We start from the raw sequence: 24,985 nt of genomic DNA on the forward strand, positions 1-24,985 counted from the left end.
GGCCGCTGCCCGGCCCGCCGCACCCACCAGACCCCCTCGCTCTTTCCGTATTGTTTTTCTCCTATCCCTATATCCCCCCGCCCCTCACCCTTTCCACCAGGCGATGGACAAGCTTAAATAGATTCCCGCAAAACAGCAAGTTTTTGGAGGAAAAAAAACCCAAACCAACAAAAAAACCCCAAAACAGAGCGGCTTTCCTAAAAAGGCGGCTGGGCGAGATGCAGCGCAGCGCATCCGCCGCGGCAGGAGTTTACCGGGATAGCGCGGATTTGGCCGTTTATTTTTTCCCGTTTAATAGATGATCGATTGCTGTCCGGATTAGCCCTCTTTTTTTTTTTCTTTTTTTTTTTTTTTTCTTTTCTTTTTTTTTTTTTTTTAAGTTTTCTTTCTTTCTTTCTTTTTTCTGGCCGGCCTCTCGCGGGCGGAGCGGCGAGCTGAGCAGTTCCTCACAGCCAGCCCTAAGAGTAATAACTGTTTGCTAATTGTAAAATCCTTATCCAGGATGAGGTTTGGGCAAACAATTTGTAGGGCTGTAATTACATTGTAAAAGTGTTTCGGGCTGGGTTGCGCTGAATTAAGCTCATAAAGGCCTTGTGGAGACGCTGAAAAGGGGTCTTTTGGGGTTTTTTTTCCTTTTTTTTTTTTTTTTCAGGGTGGGGGGTGGGGGAAGGAAAAGAGGATGGGAAGAGGAGGAAACACGTCCCTGGGAGTTGGGTCACAGCAACCCCCTGCAAGGAACCGCTGCGGTGGGGAATCGTTACCGAGCGCCGTGCCTCGGGGAAATCACCGGGGGAATGAACCCCACGCGCGTAGCCCGTGGGTAGCCGAGTGGGTGGGTGGGGATCAGTGCATGAAAGCGGCTCTTACCTGAGAGGTCTGGATTTCTCTCGCCGGGATAAAAAGTCGGTCCTAGCGGAAAGGGGACGGGGGGGGAGGGGGGGGTTGGGGATCGAAACGGGTTTCCCCGAAGTTTGAGACGTGGCGGCGGGGGCCGAGCCGCTGCCCGCCGCCCCTGGGCGTCCGGCAGAGGGGAGCAGCGTCCCCTCTGCCCCGGGGGTTTTACCGGAGGAACCCCCCGTCACTCCCCCGTTCCCTCCAGCAGCTCAGTCGGGACCGCTGTACCGGGGGTCCTCCTTCTCCCGCCCCGCTGCCCGGGCGGAAGATGCGATAGTGCCGGGGAAGCCGTCCCCGCAAGCGCCCGTTCGGGGCTCGGCGCAGCCCGGCCCGCAGGTAGGGGAAGAAGGGGCACGGCGAGTTCTCCGCTCCCAGACCGGCGGGGACCGGCGGGGCTGCGGGGAGGGATGGCTGTGCTTTTGAACGCAAGGGAGCGGACCCCCGGCTCGGCGGATGGAGGCACCGGCTGGGAGATCGCCCCGCGCAGGACAGGGCGCCCGCGGAGCTCGGCGGAGGGGTTAGGGATAGGGATGGGGATGGGGATGGGAATAAGGATGGGGACGGGAATAGGGATGGACGGGGCTGGGGGGGCGCCCCCCCGCCGGCGCGCCGGTCCGAGCCCCGCTTCCCGCCCGGACCAATGGGGGCGCGGCGCGGGGCAGCGCGGCGCTGATTGGTCGACGGCGGCGCGGCGGCGGCGGCCGGGGGCCGGGTGAGCTCACTCGGCCGGCGGCCGCGGGGGGAGCCGCCGGGGAGGGGGGGGGGGCGCCCGGCGAGGCGGGCGGCGGAGCGAGGGGCGGGCGGCGGCGCGACCCCGGGGCTCTGCGCGGGAGCTGCGCGGGGCGGCGGTGCCGTCAGACAAAGGCGACGGGAGCGTCCCCGGGGCCGCCGGGGGGGGGCGGACACGCCGTCCGCGTGCGTGCGGGGGGGCGCGGAGGGCAGGGCCGGGAGGGGGCGGTGTGTCCAACCCGCGGCGCTGCGCGGGCGCGGGGCGGGCGGCGCGCCCCCCTGCGCCGGTGGCGGAGTTGCTGCCGCCCAGCGCATTGTGTAAGACGCGACCTGTTATGGCCACCACTACTTCCGGGTTCCCGCAGTCTGCTCCAGCCCGGCGCTGCGCTGCGCTCGGGCGGAGCGGCGGCGGCGGCGGCGGACGGACGGCAGCGCTCGGACCGCGGCGGCGGCGGCGGCAGCGCCTCCCCCCGCCTTCCCCCCCCGCCATCCCGCCCCGCTGCCCTTCCTCCCGCGCCCGCCCCGCACGGCACCCGCGCCCGGCCCGCCTCCGCCAGCCTCGCCCGGCGGCCGCGCAGGGGCAGAGCGAGCCGGCGCCGGCGAGGAATTAGGAGCGATCCGAGGAGGAGCGAAAAAAAAAAGCCCCCCATCATCATCATCATCATCATAATAACCATAATAAAAGGAGAGCCGGCGCGTTAGCGAGCCTTTTTAATTTTTAATTTTTCCCCCTCCTTCTCCTCCTCCCTCGATTTTTAAATTTTTTTTCTTTTTTCTAAATTTTTATTCTTTTTTTTTTTTTTTTTTTTTTTTTTTTTTTTTTTTTTTGGGTGAGCGCACTCGAAAATTAACATTCGCGGTGTCCTGCGCGGTGGGAGCACACGCAGCGGATCATCATCAGTCATTCACCACCTTGACAACCTCGCCTGTGATTGACAGCCGGAGTGGCAAAAAGCCATGAGACTTGGTAGTTGGGTTTGAGGGGCACTTTAAAAAAAAAAAAAAAAAAAAAGAGAAAAAAAAACTGATTTGGGGAAAGGATATTTGCTTTCGCCCCGCTGCTGTCTTGGAAACGAGAGGGGGAGAGTAAGAGAGAGAGACAGGGAGAGAGGGAAGAAAGAAAGAAAAAAGAAGGAAGGAAGGAGGGAGAGCTGATTTTTTTTCTTCTAATTTTTTTTTCTCCTTTTTTAATGCTGAGTTACCGTATCGCTTCGCTGAGATCCAGCAAGCCGAAGATTTTACTCGATTGCTTCCATTGCTGGAGACGCTAAGGGATTTTTGCCTTTTTTTGGGGGGTGAGGGGGGGGGAACTTCGCGTTTCTTTCTTTTCACACTGGCCTTAAAGAGGATATATTAGAAGTTGAAGTAGGAAGGGAGCAAGCAGGCCGATGGCGCAAAGGGTACGTATGATTAAAAAAAAATGGATTTCAAATGTGAAATAATATTGAAACGTGGCTGACAGAGACGCTGCGAAAAAAGTTTCTTTTTTTTTTTTTTTTTTCTTTTTTTTTTTCTCCTTTTTGGAGTAGGGGCACAAAGCGGTGTCCTGTAGCGGAAGGATTTATCAGTTGTACTTGCAGGCTTAAAACCTGTGTATATTGCTATTTTCTTGATTCTTTTACTCCCCATCCCGGAGCTCTCAGGGAAGAGGCAAGCTTTCTATACATTAATGACATGCAGGCATGTAAGTGAATATGTCCGAGCCTCTGTATTTGTTGGTTTTGTAGCTCTAGTCCTACCAATGTCTTTTTTAAAATCACCAGTGCTTGAAATATTTGAATGTGTGCATGTCTCTGAGCATTTTGCTGTGTTAGTGATGATATACCGCTTCACTTTCAGAAGATAAGTTCTGGTTGGGAGTAAGCACAACTTTTTTTTTCTTCTTTTACCTCCTTTTTTTCTCACCCCTTTTTTTTATATATATTCTGTCCCAAAAGGTGCAGTGCAGTGGGCAACCCCCCCCACTCCTTTAGAAAGAAAGTGACTTTAATTTGAATTGGAGGGTAGCAGCATTCACTGCTATTTGTATTGTTGTTTCTATTTTGATTGCGATCTCTTTTTTTTTTTTTTTTTCTCCCTTCTAACTACATCCTAAATTGAAGTTTTGAGAAAAAAAATAAATCAGCTGTAGCCGGGTGAACAGGGATTTGGGGAAGGAGAAAAGCCCTGAAAAGATGTTTTGTTGCCTAATTTGCCTGCCGCCGTCCGAGAGCTGGTTGGGAAAGAAAGTTCCTCTGCTGACAACTTGCCTTTTACTCTTTCGGTCCAAGCAAGTGTCAGGGATCTTTAAAAGTGTTTATTCACACCTTCGCTTTTAATAGATGAAAAGTGGCCGTTTCCCCCGCTGCCTGGGAACCGCGGTAGCTTTCGCTCCTTAATCTTTAACAAAGAAAACCCTTAAAAAAAAAAAAAAAAGAAAGAAAAAAAAAGAGGCATTCCCAAAATCCCGAGAGCCCGGGCGAACGTTTCCAGCTTTTCGGCTTTAAAAGTTGCGTTCGCGTGGAATTGCTGGAAATCCGCAAATCGCTTCTTCTGGTTTTTGGTTTTGTTCTGGTTTTTTTTTTTACCGCTGCTGAAGTTTTTGCATCCTCGCTGGGTGAGGTACCTGACTTCTTATCAGCGGGAAAAAGTTAAGCGGAGGGAAATTTGGACTCAGGGAACCGCTTCCCTTCACGGGATGGGGGGGGGGGGGGGGGTGGGGGGGGGTGGCTGGGAACTTTGGGGATGGGGATTGGGTTTTTTTCACTTTTATTTATTTTATTATTGTTGTTGTTGTTGTTATTTCTCCTCCGCCCCAGACTCGGAGGGCTTCGGGCCGCAGCAGCCCAGCCCCTCTGCTCCCGGCCCGGGGCGGCTTTCCCTCCCCAGGGCCGGCGCCACGGAACCCGGGCGCGCTCTGGGGGGATCGCGGCGCGTCCCCGGGGGGGGACAGGGGAGCGGAGCTGCTGCCGGGGGCGCTGCCCCCGCCTCCCCCTGACGCCTCTCTGCTCTCTCTGCCCCGCAGTACGACGAGCTGCCCCACTACGGCGGCATGGAGGGGGTGGGCATCCCCACCACCATGTACGGGGACCCCCACGGCGCCCGCCCCATGCAGCCCGTCCACCACCTGAACCACGGGCCGCCGCTCCACTCGCACCAGTACCCGCACGCCGCCCACGCCAACGCCATGCCCCCCGCCATGGGCGCCTCCGTCAACGACGCCCTCAAGAGAGATAAAGATGCCATCTACGGGTAGGTGCCGCGCAGGGCTCCGGGCAACCTGCGCGGGATGGAGCGGGGGGCAGTGTGGGCTGCGCGGGGAGGGGAAGGGCGGGATGGGGAGCGCTGCGCGGAGAAGGGCCGCGTTCTTAATTCTGTGTCGTTACTGTTTTAGGAGGCGGGGGGGGGAGAGGGTTGGGGTACCCCTGGCACGGGGAGCCGCGTGGGCTCGGGTAAAAAGGAGCTTGCTGGAGGGGTGGCAGGCATCACCGCGGGAGGAAGAGGAGAATAGTATTCCCAGGGCACAGCCTGCGCCGGGTGGTAAATCTCTGCAGGGAGTTTTGGAGCAGGGCGAGTTTGGAGAGCTTTGCCCAACTTTCCACCTTGTTCGTTTTTCCTTGTGCTATGAAGGAGAGAACTCAAGAGCTGCTTCTCTCAAGTCTTTAAATTTTTAAATTTTCTTTTTTTTAAAAACCTTTTATCTGACAGCATTGAATGTTTCTCAGTGTGGCAACTTGTAAAGCAGTTTCTAGGCCATTGCGATGGGAGCTGACGGGGTTACATTGAGCGCAGATGCTTTTAAAATGTATCTGCCCAGCTGGAGTTTGAAGGGAAGTTTAAGAGCCTTTAAAAATCACTCTCGGGACAGTGAGGAGAAGGGGGAGGAAAACAAAATTCATGGAGTTCGGTTTCTTTATCGGTTTGTCAGAAATCTGAAGGGTTGGTTAAAACTCGGTGGTGTACGGTACCCAGAAGGGAAAAAAAGAGTATCAAGCCCTGGGAGGGAAAAAAAAAAAAAGAACTCCCTGTTATAAATATACATATATATACGTGCGTGTGCGCCCACGCTTATTTATTTATTTAAATTATTAAACGGGCGAAGGAACCAGATGCACACGCTGCCTTTCTCCCAGGGAGGCTTTCCAAGCTGGGAGTGCCCAGGAGCACCTGGTTCCCCCCGCGGGTCGGCGGCTGCGGAACCCCGGGGGGTGGAGGGCCGGGCAGGCCGTAGGGAGGCAGCCCGGCTTGGCCAGCGCCTGCCAGTGGGTCGGAGCTGTGTTGAGTGGGTTTAAGGGCTTTTTCTTTTTTTTTTCTTTTTTCCATTTGGATGGGGATTGTTTCTTTTTCTGTTTTTCTGTTGGTTTGGGTTTGTTTTTTTCCCCTTTCACTCCCAGCAAGTCCTCCAGCAGAAAACGGGAATTAAAAGCATGAGAGGCAGAAGTGTCTGTCCAGGGATTTTGATCTTTTCATTTTTTTTTCCTAAAGACAAGGAAAGTTAATTCAAAATGGCTGCTGGAACCGGGTTGGGTTTTATTCTTGGCTTGTCCTAAGGTCGTATTAACAATATCTGCGGCCAGACAGTGCCGAAAGGCCAGGGAGATGCCGGGCTGCCGGCCGGCTGTGGGAAGGGGCCGGGACGCTGCGGGAGGCGGCGGGTGGTGCCGGAGCCCCCTCTGTGGGTACCCCCTTCCCTATGCACGCTGCTGTGGGACTAACTATTGTTGTGTTTGGTTTTTTTTTGTTTCGTTATGATATTTTCCCCCCCTCTGTGTGTGTGACTATTGTATTTTCTTTCAGACACCCCCTGTTCCCTCTTTTAGCACTGATTTTTGAGAAATGTGAATTAGCTACATGCACACCCAGGGAGCCCGGGGTAGCGGGAGGCGATGTTTGCTCCTCTGAGTCTTTCAATGAAGACATAGCAGTGTTCGCCAAACAGGTCAGCAAAACCGGGTTGAAAACAGTAGAAGAAAAAAAAAAGAGGGAAAAAAAATCGTATCGAGAAAAACAAGTCTCTGTTGAGATAAAGATGCGCGTTTCCCCCTCCCCCGTCTCTTGCTGAAAGAGGCAAAAAAAACCAAAACAAAAAAAATCCCCAAAACCCCAACCAAAACAAAACACGGAAAAAAATCAGGAAATCTCGGCATTTACTACCCCCCTTAAAAAATGGATAAAGTGGAGCGGTCTGTGCCTGGCCGGGAGTTTCGCTGCGCGGCTCCGGGAGCCAGGACGGGCTCTGCCGGGGAAGCTCCATAGGTATTTTTCAGTGTATTTGATTCACTTGCTCAAGTGTTTGGCTGATGTACTAAATCCAGCAGTCAGGGCTTTGCACGGAAGGTTACATAATGGACCCGACAGTGTAATGAAGCAAGAAATAATAACGTCTGCTTTTTCTGCTTCCATATTTCAAATCATTTTTATTATTATTTTTTCCCCCTTTTCTTCCCTTTCTTACATTTAGATCCGAGCAGAGAAACCCCTCTTTTCCTCTAATCCTGAACTGGATAACTTGGTAAGAGTTAACACTTCTTCCTCTCCCCACCCCCACCCTCCCTTCCCTTCCCATTTATTTATTTTTTTTTTTAAACTTCTGTGTCATCTGGAGAGGTGGTTTGGTGGTGCTAAATTGAAAATTTCTCACGTGGATTTTTTAGAATTATAATTGTTACGATGATGATTTTTATATTTACAAGTAAATATGGTGTGGTAATTGCTTGGAAGTAAAAAATCCCATAAGGATATACATAAAGGAAAACCCCATCCAAAGAGGAGCTGGCAGGCTTGATGGTGAGCTCGCCTGCCCAAGAGGAGCGTGGATTTATCCCCGCTGTAACCAGCCCCTCCACGCACCTTTTAAGCAGCTCGATGGGAAACACAGAGGATTACAATGGCTGGAGATGCACCAGTGGCAAATTCACTGAAAATGAGGTCGTTTTTCTCTTTCTTTCCTTCCCCCGTTAAGGATAAATATTTTGCCTCCGCTGTAGGAGTCCTGCTCCTGCTTTCACAAAGCGAGGAGCCAGTGATGGTGTTTAGAGGGTTGTTTTTTTTTTAAGAAATGTTTATGATCCGTATAATTCAGTTGCTTCGTTGCAATAGGGATTTTTTTTGTTAACTCTAGATCGCTTCTCGTTAAACAGCGCACAAAGCCACCGCTATTAAGTTTTAGTGTTATTGCCATAAATCAAAACAACTTTTTATTTACTACTAGAGAACAGTCAAGCTACAAAGTGCGGCCGGGGTGGCTGTGGGAAATATCCCCAAATCCAGGAATGAGATTAATGCTCATGTTGTTTGTGTCATTGCAGATGATTCAAGCCATACAAGTATTAAGGTTTCATCTGTTGGAATTAGAGAAGGTAATTTTTGTCTCTCTCTCTCTCTCTCTCCCCCTCTCTCTCCCTCTCTCTCTACCTCCCCCCCCCGCCTTTCTTCCTCCTCCGTTTCAGTACTGCTGAAGTTCAGGCTTCTGGTAAATTTGCATAAATGTCTTTCTTTCTGGTAATTAGTGTCAAGACCAATCTTGGCGTCCATTTCTCTTCGCAGTTTAATTACAATTTCAGCCTCTAAAACCGAGCTCTCGAACGCCCAGGCCTTGTGTTCATTGTAATACTTTGCTGGCTTTGTATAAATAGTTGCAGTTCTGTGGTGCCGCAGATGAGACTCGAAATGGTAGTTCAGTCAAGCCCCTGAAATTGTGATTAAAAAAAAAAATAGATATTGTTTTTCCTTGGTGTTGGTGAGGAAGAGACTTTGGTTGCAGTTAGTTAGAAGGGGGAATTTTTTTTTTTTTTTTTTTTTTTTAAGAGCCATCTGCAGGTCAGGCTCAGGGCGCGGATTGTCCTGTAACATTTTGCAGAGACAAAGCAGAGTTGATAGTTCTGTCTGTCTCTTGTTCCTGGGAATACTGTACACCTCTGAGCAGAAGAAAGAGATTGCAGCCTAAACTCAGGATTTTTTTGTTGTCTATTTTAGAAATCCTAGGAGGGAGAATGCTAATTTCTAAGCAGGCGGTGTCATCCGAGCTCATGTTAAATTGGAAGTGCGCTCTGGGTTTCCTGAGGATTTTTTACGTGTCATTGATAGCTGGCCTAGAAGAGAATTCCCTTTCTCCTAAAAATAAACTTTTTGAGAGGTTTTTAAATAGTTGAAAAGTTTCTCGTGAGCCTCAGTCACTTTATCTAACCATAACTGTCAGGTTGTTCTCGCTCTACCGAAATGTGTTAAAATCTGTCCATTAATAAAGGCTGCTCAGGTACAAGTCTTATCAGAGCAACTGGGGATTTCAGGGCATGGATGCCTATAATGTATTTCAGCCCAGTGCATTGGGATTTTTTTTTTAAATCCTTTTTTCTGTCCTCATACCCCTTTGGAAAGGGTTTATGATGGAATAACTGGATGAAATTAAATAGTTTACCTTAAATGTCACCCATGCAGGTCACCTCTCTAATGGCCACAGCTCCGGGAGCAGATGAATTTAACACGGGTGTTGAATATGTTGTAGCCTGTGAATCATCTTGTCACTGTCAATTTTCTGGGATATCTCTATTTTGCAAGAAAAGAAAGTTATTCCTAATTCTGGATGCGTCTAGGGGTCTCAGGGGGATAATTGCAGAGTGTTTCCCCTATTTAGGACTTTTGATGTCACAGGGGCAAAGGGGGGAGACTGGTTGCACTTGTCAATTTTACTTATGTATTCCTGATTATATTTTCTTCCTTTTTCCCCTCTCTCTTTTTTCTTTTTTCTTTTTTTCTTTTTTCTTTTTTTTTTTTAACCTCTGTCATAATGTAGGTACACGAATTATGTGACAATTTCTGCCACCGGTATATTAGCTGTTTGAAAGGAAAAATGCCTATCGATTTGGTCATAGACGATAGAGAGGGCGGATCAAAATCGGACAGTGAAGACATAACAAGATCAGCAAATCTAACGGATCAGGTATGATCTCGCCAACGTCGCACACGCTAAAATTTGTATGCAGATCGCTTGCTGGGTCACTACGCCTCCTTTTATTATTTGCATATGATTAAGTCCCTTTTAGATAAATTTCCATCGAAATGAAAATTTTTGAATAATGTGGCTATTATTGCTTCATTAAGGCTTGCTCCCAGATTCGACCTGGTGAGATGAGCTTGTAAAAGCATCGCCTGCAAACTCGACCTGTTTCTTGTCGCTTTTAATTTTTGTCTTTATTTTATTTACCCTTTCCAATAATAGAAGTGGTATCTGTGAAATCACTGGCTTCTTGGTAGCTTAGGGAAGGAAGGGCTGGAGTCGTTGACCAAAACAATAATAAAATCCAAGATAGGTGGTCCGGAGAAGACAGAGAGGGTTTGAAATCTAGCAAATACTGGCTATTTTCTTCCCGTCTCTACGGTTCATTAGTCCGTCTTGTCAGTTTTCCTTGGCCGAACGCTTTTAGACTTGAGTGAACATTGCTTTGTGCACGCCTGCCTGCTGCAAACGCGCCCATTTTATTTTACTTAATAGAAAAAAAAAGGGAGAAAATAAAATGGGATTCAGGTTTTAAATTCTTTTCCTTGATCTTTCAAGTTTTCAAGCCCTCTCTTTAAAAAATAAATATAGTCAAAGCCAAAGCCAAGCCAGCAAAGCCTCGCATGGCTGTGACGGTTGTCCACGTTTTGTTTGGGATGGTTCAGACCTTTAATGTCGGCTGCAGTCGGGTGGGAAATGCGGGTGAGCTGAGTGGGGAGAGCTGGCTGTCCCCTCTCCCTTCCCTCCTCCTTCCGCTGGGCGCAGACTGGGATCCTTGCCTTTTTCATGGGAGCGTTTGGGGCTAATGCAGGAGGTGCCCAGATCTAAATTAAGCTCCTGGATGATGGTAGTGACTGAGATTTGGCTTTTATTCGAGTTGGGTGAAACGGTGGGGTTTTCGCGGTCCGTTTGTTTGCTCTGAACCGAGGGGTAGCAGCGCTTTGCCTGTGAGAGAGGGGACCTCAAGCACACACACAATCCCTGGTTAAACCCCCCAAGTTATTTCTTCTTTATGATCAGCTACGTAAATACAGTGTTAGGAGTGATCTGCTCCTGACTCTGGAGGTTTCCTTTTGTTCAAGCAAGGCGCAGCCAAGCAGACAGGAGTTTCCTCAGCTGCTTTGCTGTTATCACTGGCACTGTCAGCTGGGAGTTATTTTATAGATCACCAACATGAAGGTGCATTGCATTGCAGTGTGGGCAGTATCTGAAATATTTTCTCCTCTCTGCCAAAGGCTATCGGGTAGTGTCGTGACGGGGGGGCAGGCTTGAAGGAAGGCATGAACTTTTAAAAAGGGGTTTATGTGCCCATAGGTAGGCTGTTTTGAAGGAATTTTTTTTTTCCCACCCAATTTTGCTGTGAAGGGGAAAAGCTCGGCAGAGTGGGTGGAGGGTGGTGCGGCAGGGAGATACCTGGGGCTGGTGAGGATGCTCTGGGGAGCCTCTGGCCCCGTGCAGCGCCTTAGAGCACGGGGAACCCTCCAGTCAGGGTCTAGCCGAGGGAAGCTCGGCTCGCTGCTGTTGAATAAAAATTGTAATCCAACAAGTCTAACTAGAAAATGGGTTTCTAAAAGCTCTGGAGTGCTGGGTACATAAAGCTATTTGAGCAAATTACAAGAATCGCTCAGGGGCACGAATGAAATCAACACTTTAATTGCCTCCAAAATGAAGATTTATACCCCATTTTCCCAACGAATCATTATTTTATTAAAGTGAAAGCTAAAGAAATGAAGCTACAGTTTTGGGGTTGTCGGGGGTCGGTGTGTTTCTCCACCACCCCGCGCCCCCCTTTTTGTCGCCCGGAGCGCGGACATTGCGCGCCCGACGCCGTCCCCTCTCCCGCTGCGCGGGCCGGCCGCGCTGGGCCGCGGGGCTCGGCCCCGGCACTCCCGGCTTGTGCGAGCGCTGCGCCAGCCGCGCCCCGGGGCGCTCCGGCTCCTCTCCGGGCAGCGGGGCGCGCAGCCCCGCACCTCCCCGTCCGCGCCCGCGGAACTGCGCGGGGAGCGGGGCTTTGCTTTCCTCGTTGAAGGGAAAAGGTGCAAAAATGCGCTTTTTCCACCCCCCTCCTCCCCGGGCGATGAGGCGGCGGATCAAACCCACGGAGGCCGGGCGGGCGGCGCGGGGGTTGCGCGGCGGGGTTTACCGGGGGATGCGCAGTCTCCCGAGCCCTCCGGTAAACTCCGGTGCCAAGCCCGGCCCCGGCGCGGCCGGCAGTATCGGGGCCCTAATGGTTCAATAATAAGGTGTTGAGTGCTGGTCGCCGGGGCGGCTAATTAGGATGTGACTGCGCAGGGCGCGTTTATGGCTGCGCGGCCCTGGGATGCGCGGGCGCGCAGGGCCGGGCGGTGGGAGCGAGGGGCTGGCCCCGGGCATGGGGCCCTCGCCTGCCCACGGCTCTGTTGGGAGAGTAGTAAAAGAGTAAGTATTTAAAAGCTTTTATTATGGATTTAATTACATTTTCTTATATTGTGGTAGTAAAGGTTACAGTTAACAGGGTGTTTTTTTCTTTTAACTTACTGGTTTCCCCTTATTTATTCTTTCCCTGTAGGCCCCTCAAAGCCAGTGCCTTTAAGTCCCCCCGGTTAATAGAAAGCAATGACACTAATGCTAGATTTTGCAAAGTAAAGCCCTATAACACTAACCATTGTTCAGTGATTTAACCAGCTCAGTGGCACTAGGTCACTAAAATAGCATCCTTCTCCCATGGGCTCGACCCTGCTGCCTGCCAGGGTGAGACCTGCAGAGTTGGTGTTTACCATCACGGCTCCACAAGTACAAGGCAGGACTTCGGGCTTTTTGCTGGGGATAGTTGAACTCAAAATCATCCAGACCCCGGGACTTTAAAAAACCTGGCTGAAGAATTGCAGCCATCCTCAAAAGTTTCAAAATAAACCTTTTTTAATCATTAACTTTTCAAACATTTGCATGTTTAAATTTTCAAATGTTTGTCAGAGCCCGGGAAGATTTAGAACACAGCTGTTGTGTGATGTGTCTGGGAAAACTCCCTCTAATAAAAAAAAAAAAAAGCCCAAAGACTGCCTGTAGTTGGACAGCAGAAATTCAGTTTTGTAGGTAATCCTGAACTGTTACCGTGGGGCTGTTTTCTTGAAGCCACATCACCTTGGCTCCCAGGTGCTCTAGTCCAAAGTGTAAAATTCTCCTAAAAGAGTGTGTCTACAGAAAGCCTTTAGAAAGTCCTTTAAGGAAAACATGGTACAAAGTACCCACCACATCCAAATAAAGTGTATTAGCTGGGTAAGGTAGATTTTATAGGGACAAAACAGTATTTTTCTTACTGAAAAGAAACTTGTTGAGCCCATCCACAGTAGCATTGCTTGACAAAAATCACAATTTAATAATGCACAAGCCAATTACAGATGTAGAAACTTTTAAAGGCAAATCAGCAAAGAGCCAAATTCCTATAGGAACTATGAGGGAAATGATCAAAAAATGAACATGAAATAAGACTTCCTCCAAGAAGGTCCATAATTCAACATTATTTGACTCTACTGTCAGGGAAATTGTTGAAGGATAGTAAACCGATACTAGAGTCTCAGTCATTTTTGTTACAGTCTTAAATGTTAGCAACTGTGGCGTTTTAGATGGCCCTTCTTGGGTGATAATATATCACATATATACACATGTATATAATAAAGCAACACCTCTATTTATGTTGCAATAGATTTTATTTTAATGTGTGCAATTGCAGAATTGCTCTAACAAAAATGCGGATAGACAGCAGCTTTTTTTTTTAATGGAAAAATTACTTAAAATACATTCTTTACAAAGAAAGAACCATAAACTGGAATCCAATATAAAGCATAGCTGAAGGTGGTAGAGTTGTTCAGGGCATTGACCAGTTACGACTAGACTTAACTTTCCCAAATTCTCAAATATATTAGCTATACCTTGTAGCCAATACAAAAATAATGCCTTAGGGAAAAAATTACTGAGAAATACTATTTTACTTCGGGACTTCTTCACAGGTACTTTCAAACCATGTATGGTTTTAAAGAGGAGAGCTAAGAATATTGCTGCCTTTAGGATATGTGCTCCCATATTGGAGGAACAGGCATCAAAATAATATATGCGGTGCAGAGGGTGCAAGGTAGAATTCATTTCTGCATAATAAAAGAGTTACAGTGGAGTAGGACTCTGAGGAGGACCAATAAAATAATGTTTAAAAGACTCAAAATTTAATTTTCTTCCTCTGACTTGTTCACTTTGAGCCAGTGGATCCTTTTTTTGCTTGTTTTCGAGTAATTTTTATTATTTTTGCTGTGATATTTAGAAGCTGTTACCATGCCCCAGTTTGTCAGGCTATTTAATGTGAAGGTAGGATACGTTAATTTCTGTTCTGGATGTGTTTTTTCTGATACACTGTGGCTGAAATTTTATTAGCAAAATAAGATTTTCTTTGCTCTCCTTTTCTTTGAGTATATACATTGTTGAATAGACATAAGATTGAATATATTTGAATATATTTTCTTTAGTTTATGATTTCAATTCATAAACTTTGGGGTTCTTTTTTATTTTTTAATCACTCAAGAGCCCAAAAGCAGCTATCCTTACGGCTGGGTGTAAGATTTGCTGCCTTCCTTAAGTTGCATGCTCAGGCCTACTTTCCATGTAAAGTTTTCCAAACTGCAGTTAGCTTTTGTTGCAAAGGATAATTTAAATCCCAGATTTTTTGGGAATTCTTTTCGACATCAGACCTGACAGAGCTGAGTTTAAACCCCAGTTAACCTCAGAATTGATCCTAAACATTTGCAAGTGTATCCCACGGCATTCCTGTAAGCCAGAGCTTGCTGTGTCTGCATTAGGGACCATAGATTGTTATTTTGAGTCAACTTGGAGGCTTGAAAGTTATGAAAAAATGAGTTTTACCTTAAGTTTAACCTTTATGGCTGAGGGTTTGAGTCTTCCATGGCTGCTGGTCCACAGGTAACAATAAAGGTAATGGGCTCTGCATGCAGAAGGGTTACTGCAGCCTCGCGTGGGCAATGTTAGACCTTAAAAAAAATCAGATTATATCGCACTCAATCAAAATGAGTAAGTGTACGTTGTGCTGATAAATACTACTTTAAAAAGCAGTGAAAATCCGGGACAGCTTCTTTAAATTACGGAATCTTTCTTTTGTTTTGTTTTGCATTTCTGCGTTTGGGGTTTTTTGGTCATGTGAGCATGCAGTTAGGATCTATCTTGTGTAATCTAAACAAGTTTAAGAAAATAACGAGGAGAGTTGTTTCTGGTCAGGAGCATTTTTGAAGGTTTCTGGAATTGTTTCCTGATGAGAGTTGTGCGAGAGAAGGAGAGACCAGGGTGCACTGCAGTGTCACCTCATGTCCTTGGTGTGTTACCTTCCTCTCCACATGCCCTGTTTCTCAGAGCAGGCTTTGACTTAGATGGCAAATTTGGAATAATTAGTGGTTATATTTTTTTTTCCTGCAGTTGCAGCAATATTTGGAGAGGGTAGCTGTAAGAGAGCACACGTTTTGTGTTTGGACTTCCCTGAGTGTATTTCCTCCCTTGATTAATGGCTCCGTATCTAACCCACCGCCGATACTCTGTAACGTGTCTCAAATACAACTTGTCAGCAGTTGCTTCAGCTCTTCTTTGGCCGGCTTAGCGTGGTTGCCTTTTTGCTTTCAGTACCTTCAAAAGGCAAAAAAAAGAGATGTAACCTGGAGCATAGGTGAGAGCAGAGTCCCATCAGGCCAGTGTCCTCGGGATTCTTTTTTTAAATTTAGCTGAGATCCCTGGAAAGCTTCAGTCCTTCGGCAATGGAGGCTTGGTCTCTGTTAGCGAGAGGGCCGCTGGCAACGGGGGAACCCGATCGCCCCTGCGGGCTCAAGTCCTTGAGTTGCCTCACTGGTTGCTGCCGTTGTGGGCTCATTTATTTTTGGGAGCACATATCCAAGAGGTGAAGAGCGACATGGAGATTTCAGGCTTATGTGAGTCATTGTGCGTACAAAAGCAATAGCGCAGGCAGCAAGTGGTTTCTGGGGGTTATCAGATTTTGGAAAAGGGAGTTTGAGATTCTGGGGAAATGTTGAAAAATTAAATGTTGGTGAGGTGAATTTAAAAAAACCCCTGAGTTTGTCCTATAGGCAAAGGGTCTGTTTGCAATTTAAAAAACAGAAGTAATTTGAGAGTTACAATACAGAGACTGCCATTTTCTTGGGAACTTGCAGGGCATACAGAAGGTAGCGTAGATTTTTGCCCAAATTTGGCCTCTTTTGTTGGCAACAGGATGGGCTGATGAAAATCATGGTGTCTTCTTGTTTTGCAAATGGATTTTATTTGCAAGCATCTTCAAATCCAGGCCAGGTGCCCCATTGAAGAAATGTTTCCTCCCTGCCTCCGTCAGAGGTTATACGTAACTTGTCCATGAGTTTTGGGGATCAATAAAGGGATAACTCTGAAAAGCAATGGCCCATAACACATGAGGAGTGGGATGAGTTGATCTAATGTTCCCTGCCTGGCCTCAAAACTCGATGAATCTCTGGGTTTGTCCACACAAGGACACTCAGGAGAGGTAAGACAAATTGATTGGGTGTAAAATTAAAGTGCATTAGTTAAAGTGCATTGCACTATTGTGTGGATGCTCTCATTCAGAAGTAAAGTGGCCTTAGTTCACTTTAGCCTAATCCCCTTTGGAGTAGGCCACTTTTCTTTTGAATGAGAACATCCACATTAACTTTTAGTTAATTCGTCTTTCCCGAGCGTCCTGGCAGCCTCGTGCCCGCCGCTCTGGAGAGGTTCGGCTGGCCAGGCGCTGGCTCCCCGCGAGCTTTAGGTAAGCTTTTCATTAGGCATATTTCATCTCCACAGCAGCACTTAACTGCTGGCGCCCGTCATCGCCCCAGCCGGGGCTCCGCACCCTCCTCTCCTCCTGCTCCTGCAGCTCAAGAGCGATATTGTTGTTAATGCTGCCTGGGAAAAAAATCGGAAAGTTTTAGGTGGCAGGGATTTGGGGAAGGATCCGGCCGAGGTGGTGGGGACAAGGGCTCAGCCAGGCTGTGAGGCTGGGGGAGAGCTGTCTGCACCCTGTCTGGGGGTCAGTGGTTTGGCCATTGTGTTTCCCAGGTGAATTTGGCTTCAGGCTGCTCCTGGTATCAGTCCTTCTCCCAATAGTCTGAGCATTTTATTTTGCGATGGTGAGATCCTGACACACTTCCTGCATAGTTTCTTCCCTGTCCACTGGTAAGTCATTTTTTAAAGACAGTGAAGAAATCTAGATTATTTTTTTTCAGCTGATATTTTCAATAAGAAAGACAAGATTGAATACTAGCCTGCAGGAGAGCTAATTTACCTGGTGGAAAAAAATAACAGTTAGTTTTGGAGCTGTTTTATATTCTTGCTTGGAGTTCACTGAGCCTGAGTTTGTGTTAGAGATATTTTCAGGTATCTTCTAGAGCTTATAAGTAACCTATTTATTTACTTTTTACTGGCTCGGCCATATGTGCATATGCTGTGCCATGTCATTGCCCTTTTCATTCATAATAAAATTTACAAGACTTCTTGCATTAGTAAGCAATTTGCTATTGGAGCCTTTCCTAGAAATACAGAATTCTATTTCACCAAAGTATTGTGTTTCCTCTTCAATCAGTAGTGAGGTGAGCTATTTTCTCAAGGACTCTCCAGGCATCTATATGATATTCCCACTTGGGCAGATGATCTCCAAAAGTGCATTACCTACTTCTTCATCCTGAAGAGCCATTGCAGTAAATTAAAATTCTCTTATTAGCATCACCAGGCTTTGAATTTGGTCAGTTGTTTCCGTTTGCAGCTTGGCCTTTTCTTTTTCTTCTGTTTTTCTGTTTGTTTTTTTTTTTTTTTAGTATAAAGCAAATATGCATCCAGACCTCCTTTGCTGAAGTAAACTGGCCAACAATGAGAGGGATAATTCTTTATTTGCTTAAAAGAACTGCCTGTTTTAACTTCAGAAATACTGACCCAGAGCAAAGCAACAGCTGATGCCATCACAGGCCGTGTACTGTATTCAAACAGCTGTACAAAATGCAAAGCTGCGGTATTAATCCTGCCATTCACAGTTTATTTAAGTTTTTCAAACTTCTCTCGTATGGGCATGGCATCAATGCCTAATTATGCCTCCATTAGGGTTACTGGGCCCTTAATACAGAAAATTATTGTATTTAAACTTTGGAAAGCTGCATCGATGTAATATAAGATACTTGCAGCTGGCACATGTTCAGGGAAGGCAAACTTTACCTTGTAATTTTCTTTTCATTCATTTGGCCTTTAGGTTTTGGTCCAGTTTTGTTCCAGAGGTCAGACCATTGCTGGTGTTTTAACACTGGCTTTAAATAGCTCCGTTTAAGTCTGCGTAGCTCTCGGGAGAAGGGAGAGTAAGAGCAGATTAAAAACCCCGTGGCTTCGTCAGGGTGCAGGGCTACAAGCGTCTGTGCAAATAGAAATGCTAGAACTGATTGTCTCATGGGTATTTTGCCCTTCTCTGAACCTGGGCCAGCTCTGTCAGCGCAAGCTGGGTTTGATCTGTGGGCATTAAAGTCTTGACCCCTGGCAGGGCTGGTGCTACCTATTGCATTGGGGTGGGCTGTGCAGGGATGCCCCTGGCCTCAGCTGGGATATCACCTGCTTGCTGATGCTCAGCAGCAGCCCAAGGCATGTGCTCTCACATGGGGGTCAGCGGCTGCTTGCCGATATTTGGATTTGGATTAATCTGGTGAGCTTAGTAACCATGGCCAGCCCCTTGCTAGAAACCTTGGGAGGACACAAATACTGTAGACTCAGTAGGTGGCACTTTGGCTTTAGGCTTGAGCCACTCTAGGGGACTCTTCTTCTACTTGGGGTGCAGTCACAGAGATACTTTTGCCCCTGAGCTCCTCCACTCACACCTGCATCATGGAGTTAACTTGCGTAGGTAGAGTTGGCCAAATTTTTTGATGAGGAGAGTGTCCCAGTGGCTTGCGATTTATAAATTTTCTCTTGTGTACTGTGTTACGGGGCAGTAATGTCACTGCTGTATTTTGGTGATGGGTACAGCCGTGTCACCAGAAGATCATTTGAAGTCACAGCTTTGCTCTCCCCTTTGCTCATGTGCACACAGGCATTTTGGGCAGCACTTGACACGGACAGGGGCTCCGTAGCTGAGTGGCACAGCTGGGCATCACTGTGACAGGAGGGTGGCCGGAGGGGGAGAGAAGCCTTTCAAGCACATGCGCAAGTCGGTGGCAGGCAGCTTCCTGTTGTTTCCCGATATTTGTCAGGATGCTTGGGAAGAGGGTCCTTGTGTTTGCACGGATGCTTGGGATGAGATGCTCATGCACACTGGTGGCAGCTTGGGCACTATGCTCGAGCCATTCCCTCCTTTACCCTTCTCTGCCTGGAGGATTTTGCAGCTGTGCTACTCCTGGAGGCTCCTGGCCCTCCTCCCTGTTGTGCAAACAGTTTTACTGGTGTGGCTTCCACCTATAATGGGAGCATCGTTGTGCTTTGCCCGTGCCTGTGAGGCCCGTGGCAGTGTTTTGTGGCACAGCTATGTAGAAAAAGCAGGGTATGTACAGCTGTGTCTTGCTACATTCATCTAACTCCTGTGGGGGATCTCTTTTTCATTACTATTTTCCTTAAAGCCAGAGTGGTGGTATGCACATGACTAGTATGTGCAGGCAGGATTAATTTTGTTCTTAAATGCACATGTGTGCGTCGAGCCAACATTTGGTCCTCAGTGACAAGTGTTTGAGAGATCCTTTGGGTGAGAGGTGATACAGCGATGCTGGAGGGGCAGGGGTGGGAAATGCTCCTCTGATGACAGCACGAGGCAGGAGGGGAGATGCGGATTCTCTTCCCAGGTCTGCTGCTGAGGTTCTGGAGCAAGACGATTAGGTGCTTGTGAGCCAAGATATTCTACTTCTCCTTTTCCCTCGTCGTCAGGTAGGGTTGATATCTTAATTTATATGTCATCTAGTGATAGCAAGGTGTATATAGAAGATATTTAAGAATAAGCTGTGATATGTTAAAGTAATTATTTCACTATGTGGATAATTTGAAGAAAATGTTGCAAAGAAAGCAAAATGTTTCTGTTTGGTGTCACAGGAAAGCACTATGCTGAATTGGAAGGCTGATGGTAAACATTGCTTTTGGTGGCTTTATGCTTTGGTTTTAGCTTCTTCTGCTATTTTCCACTTAATTAGCTTGTCTAAAAAGTATTTAAAGGAGGAAGGGAATAAACTGAAACTTTGGATGGAGTAGGTAGCGGTGCTGCTGGTAACTTCTGCAGAAGGAGCAGAGCTGTGGGGTTGACTGGAAACATTTGTGAGGTGGTGGCTAGTCTGCCTGTCCCAAGGCATGGATCTGTGTGGGGCCATGCCATGAGCCCTATGCTGCTACAAGTGCCATTGGGTACTCCAAAAGCTCCCTGGGAGGTGCAGTGGGACCACACAGACCTCTCAGCCCAACACTTTTGGGTGACTCTGGCAGCTAGCTGTGCTTCCAAGCCACCCCTCAATGAGTGGGTGGAGGCATCAGGGAGCCACGGCCACCTCAGCCTGGCAAACCACCCTGGAGCTCACCGGCCTCTGGCTCACGCAGCTGGGGCTCGGTGTGTTTTGTGGCCACTGGCTCGCTGGCATGTGGTTTGCAAAGCCAAGCTGTGCAGCCGCTTCTGCCTCGCTGCAGATTTGGCTTGTTGTGAAATGGTAGAAAGTGGAGGAGCCGCTCTGCAGAAGGGTTTGGCTATGAGCGTTGGAAAATGTGAATCACGGGGATTCCAGTTTTAAGCCTTCTGAAGATAACGGGGAGCACGTACTGGAGTGCGTGACTTGCAGAGGGCCTTAAAAAACAAGGCGGTGCCCTCAAGATTAAGCAAACGTTTTACAACCAGGAACACATTTTATACCCAACACAGGCTTTGCAGGTATCACATCCATCCAGACAGAAAGGTGTAGCTGGAGCAAAGCTAATTATACTGCAATTTAATTTTGGTGTTGAACAACAATGCAAGGCGAGTGGGCTCTTGAATCCTGCGAACAATGTGCTGTAATCAAAATACCCTGACTCCGAATGGCGTCTGTTGTCAGTTAGCTAAAAAACCATTTGATAGTTGTGACACAATCTCAGGGTTTTTGCCTGCGATTGAGCTGGAATGAAGCATGGCTGTTGCAGAGCAAGGGCTGTGCTTGTGCTTTCCCTCCCCAAGAAGCCCCAGTTGGGCCGATGGGATGTTGGAAGTCAGAGCCTGCATTTAAGTAATGCAAAAAAATATGCAGTGGATGCCCCAATGGGTTGATTTTTGTCTTCCCTAAAGGTACCATCCCTAAAAATCTGTAAGGGGAATGCTTAGAGATGTAGGTTTTGCTGTAAGTAAACCTTTGCTGTTTGTCTGAGTCCAGACATTCAGGGTGGGAAGTTCATGTCTCTCCGCAGCACTGACTCCTGCTGAAGCTGCCTCCTGGGACCCTGGTGGGACAGAAGGGAGAGGGTGGGAGAAGTTGAGGTTGAGGTCTCCCTCCTGCCCAAGTCTGTCTGGGTAGGTCAGTTTTGGGACCTCAGCCAGTCATCTGACAGCCTGTGCTGTCTCATTTGTACCTGAGCATCTGGCAGATCCCCTTCTAAATGACTTTTAAGACATAAACGCAATAAAGGGAAGGGATGGCAGGCTCTCATTTTCAGGCTAAGTGGCGAGACATTTTTCCTGTTTACACCTTTGGAGGAATCATTACATGAAATATTGAACAGGAAATTCTTATTTGTCTCTGAAGACCTTTTTCCTGGTCTAGAAAGATGTGGAAAATTATCCAGTCTTATTAAATTTAGTAGGAGCCAAGGAGGACTAATGCACCTCAAGGACTTGCACACCAGATTTCTGGATGTCGCAGTGTTGTTTGGGGCTGACTTTGTGCATGTTTCTGCATGATATTTAAACTTTAAAAAAAAAAGAAATCTATGTGGAGCAGTGATTTTTATCTCCTGACTGCAAAGCTGTGTTTCCTTGTGTCAGAAAAGGGCCAGGGATTAACGCTATCTAGTGATATGTCTCTTATCAAAGGGAGGAGACAGGTTTACAATGCGGGGTTGCTCTAAATAGAAAGTACTAGTCAATGTTTGTTGTGTGGGAGACAAAAATCCTGCATCACCATCAGCTGGCTCAGTTAACCTGGCCGAGCAGGCAGTGTTTACTGTTCAGCTGAGATTAAAAAAAGAAGAAAAAAAAAAAAAAAGAGGAATTGAATAAGGTCAGTCAAATTTTAAGGCCCACTGTGATTGAGGCTGTTGCTGTTTAGGTGTCCATCAAGGCTACCATGTGCAGCAACCTCCAGTGCAAGAAGCAAACCCTGACGTCTAAGTGTCTAAAAGCTGTTTGCTTTTGTTATTGCCAGAGGTTTTTTTGGGTGCCTCTGGAGTCCTTTCTCAAAGAAAGGTCCATCTGCCCGTGCTGTCCCCCCTGGGAGGACTTTGGAGATGACTGCCCAAGAGCAGCAGGTTTGATTTCAGCATAGGCAGAAGGTGTTGGAGCTGTGCTTCTGACAGAATGCAGCCCAGGCAAGGGGGGGCTCTGCATAGCTGTGAACACGTGCAACCCTATGTGCACACAAACACGCACAAATGGGTTTTTTTTAAAGACTTGCCCCTGCAGAGTTGACAGGGCTTTGGTGCCTTCTGGAAGAGAAGAGCTGTGGTTTTTCTCCTTCCTCTTTGTCTTTATGTCCCACCCAGTCTGATGATCTCCATTTCATTCTCCTTTATTTTTTGTGGTTTATGTTTGCTGCTTCTAATTATTCTTTTTCCTTTGGAAAGCACTATCACCCTGTCCTTTTGCACTCGCGTTTTCCACTCATCCTGTTTAGGACTGTCAGGCCCTTTCCTCTCCTCTCCCTGCCATGGTCTCTTCTCCTCCATGCTCTGAGGGTAAGGAGGGGTCAGAAGGCTGTGCTGTGTTAGAGATGCCTCCGTGGGTACGCAGGTGGTGTCGTGCACCACACACCAGGGTAGGGTCAGCGCTGAGGCACAACAGCAGAGCTAATGGAGAGCACTGGTGTTGTTTGGTGGATGTTCTTTTGGTGACCTTTGACAGTGTGCAGTGTTAGTTGTGCCTCTGGTCCCTTCAGGTAAAATCCTGGCCTTGTGAAAATCAGTGGCAAAAGTCCTGTTTATTTCCAGTTTTCTATCCTCTCTGGTATTCACATTGATACCCACTGTCATTCCTTTTATCTATTCGTCTCCTGCGTTGCATGCATAAAGACAGCTTATATCTTATTTTTCCTATGCAGCTGCGAAGAGTTAGAGAAGAGTTTTACCCTCATTTGCAATAAGGGGAAACTAAAGATAGAAAGCTCATGACTTTTCTGGGGCTAGGAAGGGAATCCAGGTCAGGGCTGAGACTTCTATGCAGAATTTTTTCTGCTTTTTAGTTCGCCAGGCCTTGCCTCCTCTTAACGCTGCAAAGGTTTCCATCTGTGCACAAGTCGCCCTCGCTGTTCTGCTTAGTTGCAGGCGGAGTTATCACCTGCCTGTCATTTCAACGACCTTATTTCCCTCGACTTGGAACACCATTTTTTCCATCTGAACCCAATCTTTGTGCCTTCGTTGTTGTCCTATTAAAAATAACTCACCTTGGAATCAAAGTTGTATGAAGCAGATTATGCAAGAGTTGTTGGCAGTAAAAAGCATCTATTTTTTAGCATTTTGAAGTTTTTACATGTACAATTTATTTTGATCCCTGTGGCTTTGGTTGTATTGGGTATGATGTCCCTGCTTGGTTTTGGTAGGCTGGGAGGTGGGATTGCTGGCTGTCAGCCTTGGTTAGTCCCACTAGGAGCTATTTAGGTGGCAAAGCCATGAGTGGGTCCTCTCAGAAAGTGGAGTTAATCATGACTCTGAATTTCATGGTCCCCAAAATCCCACACTTGAGGAAACTGGTCTAGTGGAAGCTGTCTTTGCCCATGGCAAGGGGTTGGAACTAGATGATCTTTAACGTCCCTTCCAACCCAAACTATTCTATAATTCCCTGTTTGTATAAACAATATATGTGTGCAGAATCTAGGAAATCTATGGCATTATATTTTTAGTATTGTCAAAGTATATTTTTAATCCTCTATACCAATTTGTATTTTTCTTCCCAATTAAGAGAAAAGTCAAAAGGTTTCTTGTACGCTAGATGGGGAACCGGCTACCTAAGGATTCTTATTAGCCATGCCCTCCAGAAGTGAAGAGGGATAGGACTTGTGGATTGCAAAGACCAGGTCTGTCTGTCATGTAGCTCTAGTATCCGTCCTATGGATTATACACTTAAGGTATTGAGCAGCCATATTGAGTGTTTTGCCCAAGTGAGCTTGGGGACATCAGTATGGCTGACAACCAGAAGGATAAACTATGCAAAAAGTAAATCCTTGTTAAATAGGTGGGTTCTGTTTGTGGGAGATGGATGCAATAACTTAATGAATCAGGCCCCTCTTTTTACTTCAAGTTCTTGCCTGTACTGAGCACAACTATTTCCTAACGTGATGGGTCGCTAACCTCAACCTCACACAGGTGAGAATTTTTAAAAGGTAGGAGTTAAGAAAATCAGAAGAACATTTCAAACATAGCATATTACTTTTTTCCTGATGAATAAGTATTTCATTTAGAAAAAGAAAATAAGATAAAACTTCAGAACAAGAACAATAAGCCCAAATTATGTTGACAAATTGCTGGCAGCAGCTCCATTCCTCCAGGGCAAGGGAATGAATGATTATACCTGCAGCCAATTCTCTGGTAGCCCGGAGGAGTGAAGGGTTGTCCAACAGGTAAAGGAATTAGCTGTTCCCCATTTCCAGTTGTTACACAAACACAAAAGAGCCCACAAGAGGGCTGTGCTCACAAAACTTTTGAGAAGATATATATCAAAAGATGCTGAGTACAATTTTTATCACCTGTAATAGAAAGCTATTTCTTTTATTTATGTACTTATGGTCAAACCTTTGGTTCCTTGGTCAGAAGCTCTTCTTTTCCCTTTCATATGCTTGGTGCTGAAAAAAATCCATTTTATTCTTTAATATAAGCAGAAGGCAATAGTTTCTCTCATTTTGTATTAGTGTTAACTTCTGTTAATTAAGGCATGTTAACTAATCCAGCTGTTCTTGGATTACAATAGTAAGTGTATGTAATGATATTTATATACTGTACAAAATATCTAATTCAGCCATTAACCACATAATTTTGTCTGTAGCTTTTTTGTTTATTGAAGCTTGATGTTCACCATAGTACTAGTCAATAACTACTTTGGAGGCCTCATCAAATGTGCTTCTCCTTTTGATGGGGCCGTTGCACTGGGACTTGCTGGGGCTTGTGCTTTTCCGCCCAGCACATCCCCAAGTGGATGAAGTACCTCGTAATGGTCATGGGAGGCAATTGGGGCTTCTGGAA

At 47.0% G+C, this 24,985-nt stretch overlaps 1 protein-coding gene across 5 annotated transcripts in view; it reads left to right on the forward strand.

Annotated features, from left to right (window-relative positions):
• The first annotated feature begins 2,152 nt into the window (after positions 1 to 2,152).
• Positions 2,153 to 24,985, forward strand: part of MEIS1 (Meis homeobox 1) — a 108,031-nt gene continuing 85,198 nt past the window's right edge. The window contains exons 1-6 of one of the 5 annotated variants that reach the window (XM_048296111.1): positions 2,153 to 3,023; positions 4,628 to 4,854; positions 6,400 to 6,541; positions 7,064 to 7,114; positions 7,911 to 7,961; positions 9,395 to 9,541. In XM_048296111.1, coding sequence (XP_048152068.1) covers positions 3,012 to 3,023; positions 4,628 to 4,854; positions 6,400 to 6,541; positions 7,064 to 7,114; positions 7,911 to 7,961; positions 9,395 to 9,541 — 630 coding nt within the window. In that variant the 5' untranslated portion in view covers positions 2,153 to 3,011. Of the gene's footprint in view, positions 3,024 to 3,055; positions 3,308 to 4,627; positions 4,855 to 6,399; positions 6,542 to 7,063; positions 7,115 to 7,910; positions 7,962 to 9,394; positions 9,542 to 24,985 lie in introns of those variants that run through there. The other 4 variants (XM_048296112.1, XM_048296114.1, XM_048296110.1 and 1 more) reach the window with 4 other exon arrangements.

This window comes from Corvus hawaiiensis, chromosome 3 (assembly GCF_020740725.1).
Source record: "Corvus hawaiiensis isolate bCorHaw1 chromosome 3, bCorHaw1.pri.cur, whole genome shotgun sequence".
NCBI classification, from domain to species: domain Eukaryota; kingdom Metazoa; phylum Chordata; class Aves; order Passeriformes; family Corvidae; genus Corvus; species Corvus hawaiiensis.